A 20,289-nucleotide genomic window follows, 5' to 3' on the forward strand; every position below is an offset into this window, starting at 1 on the left:
TGTGTGTGTGTGTGTGGTCGGGGCGGGGGTGGGGGGGATGATACCTGGAAAAGAAGAGGACTACAGGACTGAAAGAAAGAAGGGGTGGGGGCTAGAAGAAGAGGAAGAGGGAGTGAAGGAGAGAGGAAGGAAGGAGGGGGAGTATGAGGGGGAGAGCGGGAGAGCAAGAGGCAGGCGAGAGAACACGCAGGCAAAGCGATACAACAAGAGCCTGAGAGGAGCGAGGAGGAAGCTTGCTATTGACAGTGTCCTTAAGCCTCCCACAAATAACAGCCATTAGTGGGAAGGTCAGGAGCTGAGCAGGCAGCTTGACTGAGGCACTGAGTGCCACTTCAGAAATCAAGAGGCTAGCAAATTTTAGAGGGAGTTTAAGTGGGTAATAGCTAGCTGTAAAGGTACAGTCACTGTTGACAATTGACTCATAGGGGCTTTTCCTGCTCTCCCCCCTCAAGAATATTTTTATTGACCACAGGTGGACTTCATATATTTTAAGGCAACAATTCTTTGGGTTCTTGTTTGTTTCTTCTCAGATATTGAATTTGCTGCTTTTGAGACTTTTTTGTGCTTAATGGTGGTGAACCGGAGGGAAGTTTAACAGAAAAGCTTTCAGGAGATGTCGGTTCTAGAGGGGAAGGCACATTTGTGTCAACATAGTGTACGTTTTCTCATCTTTTCTCATTGTCCACTAATGACACAGAGCTGCCATTGAAGCTCTTTTCTGTTTCTTTTGTTGTTTCAGAGAGTAAGGTTTATTGTTATTCTTGAGTTAAGAAGGAGCAAGGAGAGTGGTACATTTGTCCTCGATATTTGTAGGTGGTTGAAGATTAATGTTCCTTACATTTTAAGTTTAGGAAGGATGGCTTTTTCCTGCTGACTACTTTTATGAGATGACATGAATTTAGCTTTCCATTTTGAAGTTACTGTTTATGTACAGTGCATTTTCTTCAGTTCTGCTTTTCCATAAATAAGTCAGATAAACACTATCTAATAAATAGATGTTTTGTTTTAAAACTGGTTTAATTAAAAATACAGCATGCTCTCCAGGTTATATTTCATCAGGCATGAAAACGTTATAGAATTTTCCATAGAGATCTTGAATGAAAAATGGAATTTTTATATTCATTACTTTTTCCCTGGCTTTTTTTTCTTCATCTTTTTCTTTTTTATGATTTGAAAGGATATTGTAGATGCTTCATCCAGGAACTTTAACAAAGGATTTTTTTCTATTTGTGAGCTTTAAGAAAAGGTATACTTTTTTCCTTGACATTCAGTTTCTTATTACTTAACATCCAATTTAATAAGTAATGACCAGAGGAACTGGATAGTAAATACTATGTATTTATTTTGCAAATGTTTATTGTGCATCTTCTATGTTCAAAAAACTGCTAGGTTTATTTATTTACTTTTCAGAGTGGAAGGTCAAGTTTCTATGTACATTATTTTCTCTAGGAGTTTATATGTGGTTATAAATAGCCCAGCGCGTACTATATGACTTTTAGGAGCTAACATTTAGACAACAACTGAGCCAACTTAACATTCTCTTACAGCTGAATATTTTTCTTTCTTGCAGCGTAATTAGAAAAAAAAATGTTTAAGCAGAGCAGTTTACAAATGTTAAAGTAAAGACTGATGTCAGATATTTCATGTTATACCCGAAAGCATTGTTGGGGAGATTTCCCTGGGAAGGGCCTCAGCTTCTCATCACCCCGTGTGCCGTCTGTGATCATGGTGCTGCTTGGAGTGTGCATAAGTGTGTGTCTATCTGTGTGTTTGGAGAGGGGTTAGTGCAGGGTGTCATTTGGTGCCTGACAGTGGAACAGTGCAGTTGACTCTTAGCTCTGCTATCCAATGACATGCAGTGGCTGAGAGTTTGAAGCTGATGGTTGGGTCTCCAGTGCTGCCTGCACACCTGACAGGCAGCTGTTAAACCGAGCAAAGGCAAGCTCGGGGAGTCACAATCTATGCATAAATGATAGGGGTATCTGTGCAGAAGGTGCGAAGGAAGCTCCGACCCCCTCCCTCCCCCAAATCTCCCCCTTCCCAAATGAAATGCTCAGTTCAGCCAGCTTCTTAACTACACTACACTCCTGCTACTGGCTGCCAAGAGGCTCAAAAAATCCACCTTCACTTTTCAGTCAGAAGAGGCAGAAGTGGATGTGAGAGAAAGAGAGACACAGAGAGACAGAGAGCCAAAGAGGGCAAGAGACTTGACTTTAAGAGACTCCTGTACTGACAACTCCATGCAGTTCGGAACCAGAACGACTACAGCTGAACCAGGGTTCATGGGGACATGGCAAAACGCTGATACTAACCTCTTATTCAGAATGTCCCAACAGGTAAGTTTCTTTCTTTCTTTCTTTTTCTTTTTTTTTTTTTTTTAAGAAAACTTGAATTGTTATATATACTTTTGTTTCTGTTATTTTCCTTTCTAACATTTTAAAAAATTTGATCACTTCAGTTAGGCTCTGTTTTGTCATAACTGTGGTGTTGGAATGTGCAGGGTTACTTCATGGTTTCCCTGAGGGCTCCTTAAAAGAAAAAGGGGAAAGGATACTGAAGTAAAAGAAAGCAAAGGCATTCTTTGCAAAGTTTCACAGGATAGCCTGGGTCATGGGAGGACTTTCTTTCTTTGTTTAGTGTTTAAAATTAAAAAAAAAAAAAAAAAAGGACACCACCCCAAAAATGTATCCTTCTATCTGTATTAATCACTTCGTCGAAGTGTCTGCTATCTCAGAGTAGGTTCTCCAACCAAACAGCCATAAAACGTAGGGGCCCCTCTGTACAGCCCCACTGAGTTCACGGGGCTGGAAGCAGCTCAACTCCGATCTGCGGAGAGGAGGCTGTGCAGGAATCGCTGCCAGCGCCGAGGGTCGCTGGGGAGGCGGCGGCGTGCCTGACGGGCCGAGCCGGCCGGTCCCAGCTACTCTACACCGGCCGCGGCTGCTGTCCGCCCGTCCGCCCGCCCGCCCGCTTCCGCGCTTGCCCCTGCGCTCCCGCCGGCGCCGGCTCGGCTCCCGCACACTCGCCGGCCCGCCCGCCCTCCCGGCCGCCCGCTTGCCCGCTGGCCAGCGCACTCACACTCGGGCGCAGCCCCGGCGTCCTCCCCAAAGCCGCTGCTCAGTCCGGGCCGCGCTGCAGGCGGCCGGGTGTGCTGGCTCTGCCGGGAAAGCCGACGTGTTAGTGCGAGGCCGGCGGCAACTGATAATTAATCACCCGAGCCGCCGGCTTGTACCATGCGCTTGGTGATACGCGCCCTGCACGCCCGGCTCCTCTTGCACAATTGCTGGCTCTGCGGCTCCGAGGGGGAGCGAGGGTGAGAGGAAGCGAAGGGAAACAACCCAGAAACTTTCATCTTGGACTGTGCTCAAACGAGGGAGGGAAGTTCCCTGGTGCCTCCCTCCTAGACACGTCTTGCTGTTTAAAAGCCTACACCAAACCCACACAAAGCAAGAGTTAGAATGATAGTATCATCCACACAGCACGAAAGTATTAGCGGCAAATACAGTTGGATTTTAAGTAGATGGCAGTTGTTAAGAATTTGGTACTGTTCCACTCATTGAAAAAAAATATTGTAATTGCTTTCTTTTTCTAAAGCCTGTTTTGCTTGTAAGAGTTCAGGAGAATTAAATACTTTATTGAGTTAATTAGATTTTTTAAAGTATTGGTAATGAAGGAAAGAAAACAATTTGGTAGGCTGTAAACTACCAGAAGTTTAGAGGTACATCTGCAAAAGCCAGTGCACAGAGCCAGGGTTTTGTAGCATTTAGCTAGCTAGCGAACAGTTTTATCATGCCGTTCTAGATAGGATAAATGCATTTGAATAAGGTGTATTTTGACATATCCTGTAGAGGGACCCTGATTACTGCTGATACAGTAAGCTGGGATTTAAATGCAATCAACATAAACCCAATAAGCAACTCTTTATGAGCTATTTCCCATTCTTGCAAGTTAAAAAGTTCATTTCCTCCCAGAGATACTCCTTGTCATTGCAGAGTGCTTGGAGAAGTGTGTTTCTGAGGCACATCCCTGCCTGGGTGGCTCTCTCCGTGCTTGTAACACAGAGTGTGTATGTTTTTACTCACTGTAGGACCAAGCAACTTGTGCCGCACTTAAAAATTAGATGTCATGTTTAGGGTTTTCCTTGAGTTAGGGAAGGGCTTGAGAGAAAGAGAGAGAGAGAGAGAGAGAGAGAGAGAGTGTGTGTGTGTGTGTGTGTGTGTGAAGGGAAGATTGGTTTAGGTCTCCCTCTAGCTAGAAAAGAGTTAATAAAACCAGATAGAGATAATGATCAATTGATAAATGGCTATTGAACCACATAGATGGTGTTAGATTGCTTCTTTGGCACTAGCCCATTTCCAAGTAGATTTGAATCTAAGGAGACCTTAAGTCATGGAAAACATTTTAGCTAAAAAACAAATAAAAGTAAATGATATAAATGATTGATCAGAATTAGGAAAATAATTTGAAATCACTCAGCAAGAGAAACTTGTACAACTAAGCTAGTATGATGCCTTTGATTCAGTTGTTTGACTTTGTGGGTCTATAAAGATCTATTTTGTTTCTACCTGTGTGCATGCGTGTGTCTTAGCACCAGTCGATTATATGAAAAGAGTAGAAATACAGGGAGGTAATTTATGCATAATGGATGCTATATAAAGCTACATAGTATTATGCCATTTACTAAACAGAGTAGTAAAATGGAGAAAATCACAATTTTAAAAAGTGTTGTGATTTAACTATATATATATGTGTGTGTGTATATACATATATATATGTATATTATTTTTTGGTTTTAATGTAGTGACTCCCCTCCCCCCCCTTTTCTGTCATGGTTACTAAATGTTTACCTCCTGTGTATTTTTGGAAAGCATGTAAAGAGTGTATTTTTTTTTCTCCTTCAGGATGACTTTTAGTTTGTATAAATATTGTGTAAACTTAAATTCAGACTGTGTAAATCTAAAAATATATATGCTGTACGTGTTATTAAAATATGTTTATTTTCTTTACCTATAGTTCATCAGTAATGCTAATTCAGAGAGTGTGTGTGTGTGTGTTTGTGTATGTATGGGTGTGTACTTGTGCACGCAGGAAAGATACTTTTCTTGAAATGATTTTCTTGAAGCCAACAGTTTCAAGGAATACTAGTTTCAATATACACATTAAGCCAGCTTTTGTTTTACTACAGGTAAAAGTTTGTCCAGTTTAATCAAGTATGCAGAATTCTGTATAAAGAGGTTTTTCTGTATTATGATTATTTTAATTTCTAAGAAAAAATTGATTTAAATATTGAATAGAATTGATTGGGTCTATTTTTTTATTTCAAAGTTTTCTGTAATAATATAAAAACTATAAGATTTACCAGATTATTTCTTTAAATATTACTGGAAAAGTCTGACTAGCAGGTTTCAAAACCGAGTTAGAGAATTAACCACCAATATTATTTAACTACAGCAAAACTTGTAGAAATATCTCATGAATACTGAAATTTAATAATCTAGATTTGTGTCTTCTACAGGTAAATTAGGAAGTAGGGATATAAAACTCTTTGTATGAGCAAAGTTGGATCTGCTTATATGTAAATCTGTCAGTCTGTCTAATACTAACAAAAAGACATCACAAACTGAAGCCTGTTCAGATTTGATAGAATTAAGTATGTATCCCTTACATTCAAGACATAGTAATTTTATCACATTTTTCTGCCTTTTTCTACATCATTCTCATGTTTAAGTAAGATTTTTCAAAAAGGATAATTTTTTTTTCCATAAAGACAAATATTTGATAACCTTAAAGGGCATGACTCTTGACTTCTGTAAAGGAAGTTCTTTTTTGAGTTTCTTTGATCAGTGACAGGTCGAGAATGACCAGAAACTCTTTGCTCATCTTCTGGGTTAATCTCCTAGAGTCTAGAACATTATTTTGCCCATTTTAACCTCATTAAGTATTGTTAAAAGCAGAAAATAAGGCCTGCTTTTGGAAGTTTTTTTCTTTTTTCTTAATCAGGTATTAAAAGGTGATTTTTCTACTTCTGTAAATATTGTGTGCATTTGAGAGAACATCAAATGAATTTCTTTGTAGCTACTTCAAGGGATGCAATAGTCTAATATATTTTGAAATCTTTTCAGACATGAAACCGTAACGGGTAAATGGCTCCAGCCCATGTTTTACACATTATTAGAGGCATTTACCTTTTATTATTGGTGAGGTATATTTAACCTGTTTCAAATAAAATGTAGATCCCTTAATAAGGTCTCTTTTCAGACACAAGTGAAATACTAAGTTAGAATTATAAATGACTCTGTGCATCATTATGTAGTAATTTAGGATTCACCCAATGATGTAACAAAATTAACAACATAATTTCATTGTGAAATTGTGTCTTATTAAAGAACTGTCTGACATTCTCTTACAGTTGCTTTATTTAACTTCATGCAAATATTATTAGTAGTGACATTTTTCTATTGTGCATTAGATTCTCTCATTAGCATGATGTGTTAGTTATCACCAGAGAAATCATTTCTTAGGTAGGTGAGGGACAAACCAAGAAAGCTAAAAATTAAATCAACGATTTACATTAAAACTAGAGCGTCTGCTCACCAGAGATATGACAGAGTAAAGCAAACTTTCTTTCTAATATAAAATCTAGCACATTTCAGAGAAATGATAAATAAAATATATTGTAAGAAATATATAATAACATTGCTGGAATCCATTTAAAAGCATGTTTGATATGAATTTTTCTCCCAGTACTCTTTTAGTTCTTTCTATTCATATAGGCAAACACAGTTTCAGTTTGTTGAATCTATATTTTAAAGTGGAAATGGTGGTTTTGTCTGACTTCCTACCTCCCACCCCCCCAAAATAATTTAAATGTTTATTCACTAAGTGTTTAAAAAGCACATATACAGTTTTTCTTAGAAGTCAGATGCCTAATTGTATATTGTGGTTTGATTCTTCTTTATTGTTTATACAATACATTTTTATTCTAAACTCTATCCTCACTCATGTAGACATCCCTTTTAACACGGGATGTATATTCTTATTTAATCAGAGCCCCGAGTAAAGCAGTTGATAGTTAATGGTCTTTGAAAATGACTTTCATTGCCAGGCATCATCCATCCCTAGGTTTCTGCACTTTTCCCTCCCTTTTTACTCCCTTTCTTACAGTTGGTGTGTTTTGGTAATCACGTCTTAAATTGACCAAACTTATGGTCTTGATGTGAAAATATTTATATTAGGAAGCATGTAATTTCAGCCTGTTGAATTACTCGGCTGCTACCTCCAATTTAAGTTCCCTTCTCTAATTGGAGTGATAATATGTTTTATTTTGAAGTTTTAACTATAGACATATATATATTCAAATGTAATTCTTAACATCCATTCTGACAATGTAACACTAAAATAGGAATATTTGGGTAATTGTTAAAATACAAATGGTAGTCTAGACAGGTGCTTGTGTGTTGGTCTGTACTTTGTAAGTCTGTGTATAGCATGCAGACTTCACTTAACAGACACTGTCTAACCTGTAATGCAGTGGAAAAGTAGTGAGGTCCGATACGTGGTATTTAAGTACATGTTAGTGCAAGAGAAGCATGCACAAACATTTTCTCAGATATCTATATGGTATGTGTTAAAAACCTGTAGACAGATTCCAAGTTTATTTTCAACACAATACATTAAGTGGATTTGAACATAGTAGGTGATCATTTTGAGATTGTTTTCCTCTTATTTCTGTCAACTGCAAACTGGTACTCTGTGTGTAATTGTTAAAGTCTTGTGCTAAGGTGAGTCAAGTAACCACAGTTGAAAAATAAATCCCTAAAGGTACAGATACCTTATCTATAATTGTAGGTATTTTTTATAATTATATTTATGAGTGTATCTTAACATTCAGTGATAAATCCAATTATTCATGCATGGCTTTATGGAAATCTGATTAATGTAGTGACAGTACAGATTTGGGCTACCACAGCAGCACATCCTCCCACTCCTGTGTCAGGGTTAAGAGCCGCGGCAAATCCTCCCTAACTAATTAGATGCTGAGTAAGGCATCTCTGAGAAGTTGGGGCAAAAGTGAATGGGTCACAGCCAAAGCAGGATTGCAAGGACTCCAGTGATAGTGAAAGCATTCAAGTTTGCCAGGTCGTTGTGACACAGGGAGCTGATTCCAAAGGAACAGACCGTTACAGATAGGGAGCTGGCGTCATCCACTTCAATGAAAAACAAAAAATCTAGTGCTTCTCCCTTCCCACCTTATGTGTATTACACATACTTAAAGAAAGTTGCAGTGGGCATCCACCCATATCAATCCACAAAGGTTTTGAAAGGATTTTCCTTATGAACATGAATAGCTAATGACTCTGTACAGCCGAAGAGGTATTTTCTCAACTTGGGACTCTTGATTAGAATCTATAGATCAAAAGGAATTCAAGAAGAATCTAGAATTTTCTTTAGCTTGTGTCCATAATTTGAATCCTAGTGTTTTAATGCATCTAAGAATTAACTCCTTTTTGCCCACAGAATATTGTTAGGGAACTTTGTGGTAGTAGGGAGAACAAAGTGAATTGTGGGCTGACTTTTTCAGTGAGAAATTTTGTCTGGGACTCCCTGCTTGTTATTGTCCAAAGAACATGGAGTATAATGGTTCCAAGATTTTCTTTCACATGAGATTTGGAGCCTGGTTTGTTATATGCATAGAATAGATTCTTCACCTCGTGAAAATCCTCTCGTACCTCTGTACCTTTCGTAGTATGTTTTTGCTGCTACATAACCACCCTTCTCTAGGCCTTGGTCAGAAGATTGTTTGGGGATTGTAGGAAATGATTGATCTCACCTCTGTCTGCCAAAGCTGATGCCATTTTTATTTCCGAAAAGCAGCTGGCTTCCACATTTTGCTTGGTGATCTTCATCTACTGAAGGGTGGGGGAGAGGGGGGAAAAAGGAGTCAAAGACCCTTTCAAGGAACTTTGACATCTATTTTTAAGCTTTGGAGAAATAAAGGAAAAGAGACATAATTCAGGAATAACAGCCTTCATATCTGGACATACAAGCAAAACACTGTGTGAAAGAGGGGACTTTTTCTTACAAGGTAAACTAGTAAAAAGGCAAGAAGAATAAGTCGAAAGAACATTCTGAGCAACTCAAGCTTTAAGAAAGTTTTAATATGCAGATGACATCCCAAAAATGATGCCTGGGACTGTGACATCCATGGTACCTACATCTCACTGAGCGTGACCTGTACTGCCTTCTCTGTCCCCGGGTTTAAAAGAAAGTTTAGAGAATAGGAAAAATAAAAGTGCTGATTTCTTTTTCAATTTCTGCATTCCCCGTAGGAAGCCCAGCAAATTTCATGGTACACATTCAAACCCTAAGGTGAAAAATTTAGTTTATGACTGGAGTTCATTTGAATGAAGACTGTGTGCAGTGTCATTCCGTTCAGACACTCCGCGTAGCATTTCATGCCACAGAGTCAGAGATGAGAAGAGACGAACGCTGTATCATTTCTTCATCACGGAGTCTTCCTTAATGGAAATGCTTGTGGAACAACAGTGCATTACTCAAACTGGCTAGCTTAGAAATCAGATTCTCGGCTTATTAATCATCATTCCAATTAAAAAAAAAGAATTGATCCTTTAACAACGAAATAATATCCTTTTGTTTTTCTTTAATTAAGCCCATCAGTTTTTCATTTCTTCCTGTTAAGAAAATGAAAATAATCTTGAACAGTAGGAAGTTATTCATTGAAACACTGATTCTCTTGAGCATATCTGACATCTTATTTACTCAGTATTTTTGGACTGTAGTGTTATTTTGCTACTGTCTTTAGGGTTTGTGTGTTGTTGAGGGGGAAGGGTTGATTTAAGTCTCATTTCTATTTGGTTAACAGCAATTTACTTAATGACCTAAATACATGGTTAGTCTGTTCTTTCTTCCTATTTCCGTTTCCCACAGACCTAATTTCTTTCTTACTTTATTCTCCTTTCACCTCATCTCTCTTTTTATGAATTTCTCCTTACTTTCACTGGCTCTTTTTGCCCTAATATAAAGAATTGAAATGCACCTGAAATGTAACAGTAACCGAATATGACCTTTTTGCCAATACATCATTCTGGCAGAGGAATGGGAGAAGAGGTGCCATCCTCTCATGTGGTCCTCAGAGTGTAAGTGCTGACAGGAAGACTGTCCCGAGTTTTTGCTACGTAAGGGTTCTGTAAGTAAGGGCATGATAAAAACGTGTAACCAGGGGCCCAGGCTTATCGTTCAGAGGCGCTGAAAGGCAGCTCAATTTGATCCTTCACCTGTGTAAGAAAGTACTTAGCTGAAAAGAGATTTTGCTTTTCTATTTTTCTTTTTTAAAAAACGTTATTCTTGGATTTATCATTTTGTACAGTTAGACTTATATCTGTACAAGAGAGCATTTCCTTAGAAGGAGGAAAACGTGTAAAGTTTTCCTTCAGTAGGTAGAAGGTGTGACTCTTTGAGACAAACTGCAGTTAATAAGAGTTAATGGAAACATTTTAAAAAGGAATTAAAATGATGGCAGGACTAATATTAATGGATGACATTATGAAATTGAGATTGAAAACATGCAGTGTACATAACACAGTGAGGAGGATTCACTACTGTTTTATTTTAAATAAATTTTAACTCATTGTCTTACATGGCAGAGAGATTCTTAAAACTGACAAGATTAAAAAATATTATTCTATATGGGAAAGGCAGTAGCTTCCAGTATTATACCTGCTGTGCTTTTGTGTGACTGTCATGAATTTTTCAGCTTTATTAAGGATGTTTTTAAATGGCTATTTGTTCTCTAGACAGTTCTTCAGGACCCATATTGGATGATCAGAGAGCCTGAACTAGGGGTTTGAAAAGAAAAATTTTAGGATAATGAATATTTTACACACCAAAAATAATTACTTTCAGCTGGCTTAACATAATAACAAAACCAATATTAAAATGAGAACTTCCATTAGCAGGGTTTTAATAATGTTTGTTTTTCTTCCTTCAAAACTTAAGCAAGATTTCATTGACTTAAATCATTAGGATGGCTATTTGGGGCACCTAATCAGGCATAGGTAAAGAAAGCTGCCTACCACTGTGCCCTCTGCCAGTGCTAGAGGGCAGTGGACATGACTGGGAGGCCACTTGCAAGATATGGGAGAAAAATTACACACCGAGCATATTCATGAAAGTGTTCCTTGAGTGGGAATGCCTGCAAACATTCTCTTTGTTGACCTCATTCAAAACCTAACTCAAGGCAGCTAGGTTATCTACTGCTTTATCTAATATGACTTTTCTTTTATTCTTTCTTTTTTTAGGTATAAAATTAGAGTACCAGAAAGAAACAAAATCAAGGCCTTCTCTAGACTTTGTGGAAAGACTTACTGTGTTGCTATGGAACATAGTAAAAATTCATATTTTCATATGGCAATGCATTTCTATGGGGTGCATAGACATGCAGAAAGTGTACACGTGTCCGTTGGTTGGTTGTGGGAATTGAGTGATTTATTTCTAGGTCTGTTGAGAATTTGTTAATGGTTGCCTCAAATACAATGTGTGGATGGCTCCCCCTTTATAAGGAATCTCCCATTTCAGGAAGCTCATTGTAATAATTCCTTACACTTTGTAGCTTTTCTGTTCCTTGAGCATAGCTTTTTGGTGAAGCTCAGTGTCATTCATTTAGAAATAGCTTGATTGGATTCTTATTTTGCAAATTGCCATTTTCAGTCAGTGACAAACTGTAGTTCTCCTCATACAAGTTAAAACTGAGCTGGGATAGAGATACCAGGATGAGAGTCTTTGACTCAAACTTCAAATGTCTCATCATTTCCTTTCCAAGCCACTTTTTTTTTGTTTTGGTTCTCTTGAGCAACTGTGGAAAGCAATCATGGAACTGAATAAATCTTAAAATATGTTACCAATTCTATTATCTACTAAATAGAGCTCATTGTGGGAAAGAATTTTTCCATTTTTACTTTATTTTTGACATTTATCATAAATTAAGTGGGAGAGGGTAGTAGAGTTAGAAGTCCAACATCTGGGAGAGCTTGTTTCAGTAGCCAGCCTGGAAGCCCGAACCCTGGCTTCGTACAGGTGAGACATGTTATGGGAATAAAGGCCTTATGCATTTAATGAACCCCGCCTGCCTGTCAGCTTGGTTTTTCATGCACCATTGTTGTTCAAATAAGAAAAAGAGAGTGTTCACAGCCTGTGGTGAGATTAGAGTAATGAAAATGAAGTGTTAATCTGTTGATAGCAAGCACATCTCATATCCTGCATCCTGGGCCACATTCATGCGTGTATAATATATTCCAGGTTTTCTCATGGTCAGAGAAGCTCGGATGTTCATTATATTAAAAACATCCTTTTGGTAAAAGTGAGAAGTTGGTTATTTTAACTTGTACAAACAGTTATTTTTAATAATTCCTCAATAAACCAGCCAGTCAAACCTGCCTTCTGAGTGTTCTGATAAACCACCGTTCTTTTAGATGCTAGTATTTCTGTACTTTTGGCCTTTTTTTTTTTTTTAAACAATTGCAATATGCTGACGTGAGCCTCAACATCAGCGTATTTTGAGATATTCTTTTACAGAAGAAAGGAGTTAAGTGAGCACAGTACCTTAATCTCCATAGAACACAGGTTAAATAATATTGAACACTCATTATCTCATACTTTATTTTTCATCTTAAAATGATAAAGTGCAAACAAAATAACAAAATCAGAAGTCTTCTGGAACTGCTTTATGTATTTACAGCTGCCTTGAGGAAAGTTTAAAGCTTTCGTCTTCATGGGTGGGAATTAACAGTGTTTTTTCATAAAATTCCCTTTCTAAAATGTTATAGCTGACCAGTCAATATGAATGTAATGAATTGTACTTTACTTCATATTCTTGTTTTAGTTTTTTGCCATCTTTTTGTTTGTTTTAGATTTTACTATTTTTCTGAGTAGGCTTCATGCCCAATGTGGGGCTTGAGCTCATGACCCTGAGATCAAGAGTTGCATGCTCTACTGCCTGAGCCAGCCAGGCACTCCTGTTTTTTGTCATTTTACGATTGGGAAGTTTTAATTTTTTTTCTAAAGCTAGTATGTTTAGCAAAAAGAATAAGTTTAGTCTTAGATTATACCAAGATGTTTTAAAGAAAATAATGTGAACATTTGTATGCGTGCTGTCCCATAAGATCGTCTCTTTAAGAAGTATCTTAAGAAATGGTTTCAAAAGAAGTGTAAAAGGGGTGGGGAGTGGTATGTTAATAATTGAGTTCCAGGTGTCTGCTTCTAATTGCTAAAATTTCAAACATAATGGATATTAAGGAAAAATGCTTCCCATAAGGAATATATCGTATTGTTCAGATATAGGCCAAACACTATACTTATGGAGCTCATACTTAATGGTATTTTCTCTTTTCCTATTTCAACTGGGAGTTGAGGAATCTACATAGTATGATCATTATGATTTTGTGAACTGTTTACTTAAAGTTGTTCAAGTTGTTAAGAATCAAGAGAATTTGGGAATTAAAGTCTGATTGTGATGTAAATTTGGCATATACTCAAGGGTTACTTTTTAAAGATGAAAAAGGAAGAGGATGCTTCTCTCTTAGGAAGGAAACACCTAACTAAAAAATAATCTTTCAAGAAAGTGGGCCAATGAGGAAATATAATTTCAAAACACTATACTGAAGTTGATGTAAATTTTACTCTTTTTATGAAGTTGTATTATGACTGGTTGTACCCTATTTAGTACATTTCTGTACTGTCCAGTACATCAGAGATAACCTGTTAGTGTAGTTGAAGTGAAAAGGTACTTTTCTCTCCTCTGCTAAAATAGGGTTCTCCTAATTTGTAAAATCCACTAATAGGTAGAAATACTGTGTTGCTGTGATTGATTGGAAATTGTGAAATATAAAAGATTTTCCCTTTGTACTTCATTTCAGTTAAGAAAAAAAGCAAATAGGAAGGCATGGTGACTTTGTCATAAACATCAGCTTTTAGGTAATGATCGTTTCTAAAGAAATATGCCATGACTTTGGGGATCATTTGAACCTGCAATAATGTGTGTTTAGTTTAAATATATACTGTCATATTGTGGTGTACATGTGGAGTCATTAAAGAGTATTTGCTATAAATTCATGCATCCTACATGTTGACTTTTAAAATTTACCTTGAAGATACATTCTATTTTCATATTAGGGTCAGTTTTCACTTAAGTGCATGATCATTCTAGAAAGGAAGTGCACAAGTGTTAACATGTGAAGGAACAAAATTGTTATGTAGATCTGGGCAATAGTTTGACATGAACATCTTTTCTGGGCTGCAGAGAAGAATGTGGTTGATTGAAAACCAGTGTGAATGTGTTTAGACTACTCACTGTATAAGACGAGATCATCAGTTCTGGATTTGCTTTTCAAAGTATTTTAATTATGAAAATGACTTTGCTTTGCATTTATGTTTTATTGAACAACTGTATTTTGAAATTCTGCTACCCATTGTCTTACATTGTTTAAGCCCATGACATACGTATTTTTACATCTCTGTTCCTAGATACCCTTCTGTTTTTCTTCCACAAACTCTACAAACTATCTTTGGAGTAGTGTAATATTTTAAAGATCAGGAGTTGCCTAAAAGTGCATGTGGAGGTAAGGTAAATTAAACAGGTGGAGTGAGTCTTGTGGGGTTTGTGGTGGACCAGAAGGTTCTTCAGCGCAAGCCAATTGTTACCAGGTAGGAGTGCAGGCCTGTGTTGGGAGATGATCCAACAACCCTCCGTCCTCCCCCTCCCCTTCTTCCTCGTCCTCCTCTCTTCTTAAATGAGAAGCCAGAAATCAAGATTTTTATGTGAAATCTCCTGATTTTTAAATCTTGGCAACCTTTTCAAATATTTTTTAAAGTGTGTGGTCCAAACAAAACTCATCTGCAGGCTATATTCAGCCTACTGGCTGCCAGATAGAAACCTCTGTTTTAGATAATATTTTAATGGATGAAGATAATAGTTTCATTGCATGTGATCATTCATCTTGGGAATTCCCCGCTGAGATGAACCAAATTCTTCATTTTTTTTTTTTTTCTCACAATTGAAGCAAGGGTTTGGTAAATATGTTTCTGGTGCTGATGGTTTTGATGTATAGCTTTTCTCCTTGTGACCCACATATAAAGAAAAACGTGTGAGCAGAACAAAAAAAATGGCCAAAGTATTTTTAAAAAGATATAAAAAGTAAGAATTTTAGAATTGAAGAGAAAGAAAGGGAGATTTCTAAACTCTGAAAAGAATCCCATGATTTGTGTCAGTCATTGATGTAGATGAAAAGCTGAATTCCACTATAAAAAGCTTTTCATCTCACCTTTAAGCAGTGATTCTTGGCCCTGAATCTTTGTGGGATTGCTATAATTTACCAGGCAATTGATTATGATGTCATGAGGAGGAGATGGACCACAAGGGGAAAACTTCCCCATCCTAACTCAGGCAAGGCCAATATTTTATACAAGCTTCAAGAAAACATCATTTATATTGTATAAGATGAAGTTTTCAGTGTCTATTTAAATTTTTTGAAGGGGCTCTTTAAAAGATACAATCTATTCATAATTGAAATTCTCTAGGCAAATCAGATATCAACATTTTCAAGAGAACAGGTAATTAATTGGTTTGAAATTCAAATTGAAGGTCATCCTGTTATTGATTTTCGTGGGAACAGGAAACAAGAACATCATGTTAAAATGATCTGCAAGTGGGGCCTTGGGGTGCCTAGGTTCTGTCTAGGGCCTTGCTCAGTAGTGTCACTGGACAGTATCGGACACCAGTCAGAAGGGAGTCATTCCTGATGTAAACATAATAAGCTGTTGGTTTGCTTCCAAAACTGCAGAGAAGAACTGAACTGGAGAAAAAACCAGAGATTAACAGTTTGTTTTATAAGAAGTCAGGTATTTCACATCAAGTGACTGGTGCAGCTTGTTACGAAGCATCTGTAAGTGTGTCGGAATGACGTTGGTATGCCATGTTCAAGTTCACTGTCAACACAGCTGTGACTTACCACGTTCACAAACCTTTCAACTGGGAATTAGATAAAAATATCTTTAATACAAGGGGAGGGGAGCACTGAAGTGAAGAGGGTGGTGAAGAATAAAAGAAGAATATACTCCTTTAGATGCTATTAATTTTTATAAAATAACATTTGTGCTTTATAGTTGATAGTTTTATTGTTCCATATACAGGTCTGTTTTAAAGCAATCATTTCTCTGCTGTGTTTATACTTTTTGAGAATGGCAGAATGTGAAGGTAGCATGAACTAAGTGGGTGGCGAACATTATGCCTTTCCAAACTGAAATAAGTATTTTAATTTAAGCTGTACTAAACAAGTTGGAAACCTAATGCAGCTTCTTTTTTTGTGGTTCAAAGTAAAATTTTTTAAAAAGGGAGGGGGGGCAAGCCTTCCATTCTAAATACCCTGAAGCTGTTAATTCAGTTATTTCCAGGTTGACATAGTTTTGTGTAGGCATGACAGTGGCACCAACCATCTACATTAAGCCTTAACATTCCACAGAACCATTTCAAGTTTATTATGAGCTTCAAAGCCTGCTCATCCCTCACAGAATATCAAGTTTAAGCATGTCACTTTGCCATAGTCACAGTTAACTTTCTCAAATCAAAAAGTACCTTTCTTGAATCAAAAAGACTGATTTTCTGCAGGGGATCCTTGAAGAAATGTCTCAGTTCAGCACAGAGTCATTTTCCTGACCCACTGTTGCTGTTCTCTTGACTTCAGCCGATCCATCCCAGTAGCAATGGTTGGAAACTATCCCAAATAAAGCAGTACTCATCACAATTTGTTTAAAGCTCTGAGATGATGTCAACATTCTTTTTCAGCTTTATTTCAACAGTTTGTCATTGATCCCATTTTACCAATTCACAGCTGGATTTTCATTGCAGAATTTTTTTTTTTTTTGAAGATTTTATTTATTTATTTATTTATTTATTTATTTATTTATTTATTTATTTATTTATTTATCTGACAGAGACAGTGAGAGAGGGAACACAAGCAAGGGGAGTGGGAGAGGGAGAAGCAGGCTTCCCTCGAAACAGGGAACCCAATGCGGGGCTCAATCCCAGGACCCTGGCATCATGACCTGAGCCAAAGGCAGACGCTTAACGGCTGAGCCACCCATTGCAGTATTTAAAAATGTAGCTGAGGAGGAAAAAGATGCTGATTTTCCTCCCAGTAGTTGGGAATTTTACACCATGTGAGGCTAGTGCCCCGGGAAAGAATATGGGGTTGTTCAACCTGATCCTGATGGTACACTGCTTCTCTTCTTAGGGAAAGGGACTCCCCACTTCCTGAATGTGAAATGCCTACCCTTTTGGAGGCTCCTGGTCTTTGGTTCCTAACTCAGTTAATAAAGCATCCCTGTCTATACCTTGCATCTCAGAGATGGAACTTGACGGACTAGTCAGCATTGCAAAGGTCACCCTAAAGCTATTGGCAGAATACACTGCCCTTTGTTGCTCAGTGATGGTAATGCTACTGTAGCAGTTAACTGGATGTATTAGATTGAGCTACTTTTCCAGAATACCAAATTATCTATTTATTTCATTTAAGCACCTGATAGAATGCCCATTCACAAGCTGTCTCAAGTGTGTTTTCAAAAGGGATCTTAACAATACTTGAAATACCAGTGCTTGGGCCACAGGAGAGATAACATGCAGAGTGTGTACGTGTTATGTTTTACTTCAGTGAAAATACTTCTAAATTACTCATATTTTTAGAGTTTTCATATTGCTTGAAGTGAAGAATTTTCCCAAATTTGAAAGCCCAAGCTATCCCAAAAAGATTCCTTATATTAGTCTTCTGTTAGTGTGTCAATACTTAAAATCATGTTATAAATTGACTTTTTTAAAGAAAAATATAAAGCTTCATTTCCTTTCATGTTATTTTCCATAAATACAAAATGTGGAAATTACTTTAAACATAGTGCAAAAGTGGGTTTCACCATATTTTTATGTGTGCAAATTTACTTCACAATTTACTTAAATATTCAGAATTATAGAGGAATGATTAATAAATGATCAAGCTAGTTATTTGAGGCAGGGGAAACTACACTCGAAGTAGTGTGTATTTTGCATGCTTACATTGATTTTTTGGCATCGGTGCAGTTTGGTATAATCTCTAGGACCCAGGTAGCATCTTTGCTTTATTTCTCATTTAAATAAAAATTAGTAAAGATTCAAAGATGCTAACGTGCTAGAAATTATCTTCACTTATGCCTGTACTTTGGACTAACTACTTCCCCACTTTGCCACACATCCCTCCCCCAGTTCTGTTTGGTCCTAATGGGATTGGCTAAGCAATTGAGACATTTAGAATTACTTCCTCTTTGGTTTCAAAATGAGTAAGTGTGAAGGCTCAGAGAAATCCTTTTACTTTACCTTTTAGTATGTTTGAATAGAGCGGATTCTGTCTTGCCTTCCCTTTCATGCATACTTTCATTCAGTTGTTTCTTACTGAGCTAGATAAGCACATTTAAAGCAGAATATATTCCCCCTCTCTCCAAAATAATAGAATGAAGTCAGTGTTCAATTAATTTTGTTGTAGTAATTGAACACTCAAAGGTAACTAAATGATTTAAAATAGAATGGTTGGCATTAAGTTCAGACTCTGCACAGTGTTTGAAAACAAAGTATAGTGACAGTTGTGTTGTAGGTTTTTATGACTTAAATGTTTGTTGAAAGGACTTTTAGAGGTATGTTTATCTTAGAATAATAATCATTTCATGCTGTTCATTTTTTTTTTTCTAGTTGACCCATTCTCCAGACCTTTAAAAAACTTTTTTTAAGTGGATGTAAATTCCATTTTAATTAGGCCAGTGCAATCTAATACTGCAACTAGCCAGCAATGGAAGAAACATGCTGGAAGTTAATGCAACCCAAATCAACCATAGCCAGATAATTCCCCTGATCTTAGTAACAACCCCCTTCCCCACCCCCACAATTAAATGACCCTGTTGTTCTGGAGTTTCAACAAGACATTTAAGGTTCATTTAAAAAAATGATCATCCTTTACAGGAGTCTTTGCTCTTGCATTTCTTTCTTTCTTTCCCTTGCCACACAGCTGTCACTGGTATAGGAGAAAGATTGGGGGGAGGGGAAGAGGAGGAAGCCCTGTTCAAATCGTGTCACGTAGCACTAATTCATCTGCTCTCATTAGAGGGAGCGAGGGACAGCAGTGATGGCCAAGAGCTGCACTCCACACATGACACGCGAACAGTTTGGGGAATAGAAAATTGCTTTCTCAGGAAGCCCAGCCAATTAAGGACTTGACCATATTGAATGTCAAGTGTTAATTTAGGTTTTTCTTCATTTTCCCAGTAGTAATGCGGGTCCTGTGATGAGCAAATACATGTCAAGTAAAAGTTGATTGCATGAAGGACCCGGGTATTATATGTCACTGACAAGTCACAAATGTACTGAAGTCTTTTAACCCCTTAGGTGAGTGAGGTGGGGGAGGGGGAAGGGGAGAACGGGATTAATGGTACCAATAATGATAAGAATAGATAGTTTACGCAGGGATAGCTTGGGTGGGACAGACAGCAATGGTAATTCATGCAAAAACCAGGGATAGGACAAATCCTACTCTCAGGGCATAGAGGCCCTTGAAATGCATACAGTATGATTCTTTCCCATTGAAAAGATACCGCCTAGGATATATATTCTGTCTCCTATGATTTTTTGAAAAGGGAAAGTAGTGTACTCTATGGTCTTGACCTAGGAAATTCCTTATTAATTATGTCCTCTGAAAGAAATAAAACATTCATTACATAATTATACTATTTTGGACATTTTAACTCGTTGGCTCATGCAGCTGTAAAAATTCTGGCTATTTTTATAATTTCAGTTTCTAATCAAGTGTGCATTTTAAAAAATGACTCTGTAATGCTATGTCATAGAAAAGATGCAGAACATAAGATTGAAAGAATGTTTGTTTTCTATCATAAGCACTCTGTTCGTGATGTTTAGCCAATAGAAACTGGTAGAAGGTCCATCATTGTCTTTCATTTCCTTTTGTGCCCAGTTGTAGAAGGGAAGAGATTCAAGCTTCAGTGAGTGAGGTAACTTCGCCTTTTTTTAAACTAAATGTTGAACCTTGCCCATCATGTATAGCATCTCATTTCCATTCATCAGCATTTATTTACATATGAATGTCTCGAAAAGGAGAATGTCTGTTTCTGTTACAGCTGTACAAGTTGCAAATAAAAATACCCTACAGTTTAAAATACTGCTTTGTACAGTTTCAACAGTCTTAAAGT

General features: G+C 37.3%; 1 protein-coding gene across 7 annotated transcripts in view; it reads left to right on the forward strand.

The window, feature by feature from the left end:
- The window catches only part of BNC2 (basonuclin zinc finger protein 2), a 349,620-nt gene that overhangs the window by 55,087 nt on the left and 274,244 nt on the right, over positions 1-20,289 (forward strand). For all 7 annotated transcript variants that reach the window (XM_087869622.1, XM_045780617.2, XM_045780618.2 and 4 more), the window contains exon 2: positions 2,136-2,336. In XM_087869622.1, the coding sequence (XP_087725748.1) occupies positions 2,136-2,336 (201 nt within the window). The remainder of the gene's footprint in view (positions 1-2,135; positions 2,337-20,289) is intronic.

This window comes from Ursus americanus, chromosome 18 (assembly GCF_024610735.1).
Source record: "Ursus americanus isolate L20-20 chromosome 18, mUrsAme1.1.p, whole genome shotgun sequence".
Taxonomy (NCBI): Eukaryota; Metazoa; Chordata; class Mammalia; order Carnivora; family Ursidae; genus Ursus; species Ursus americanus.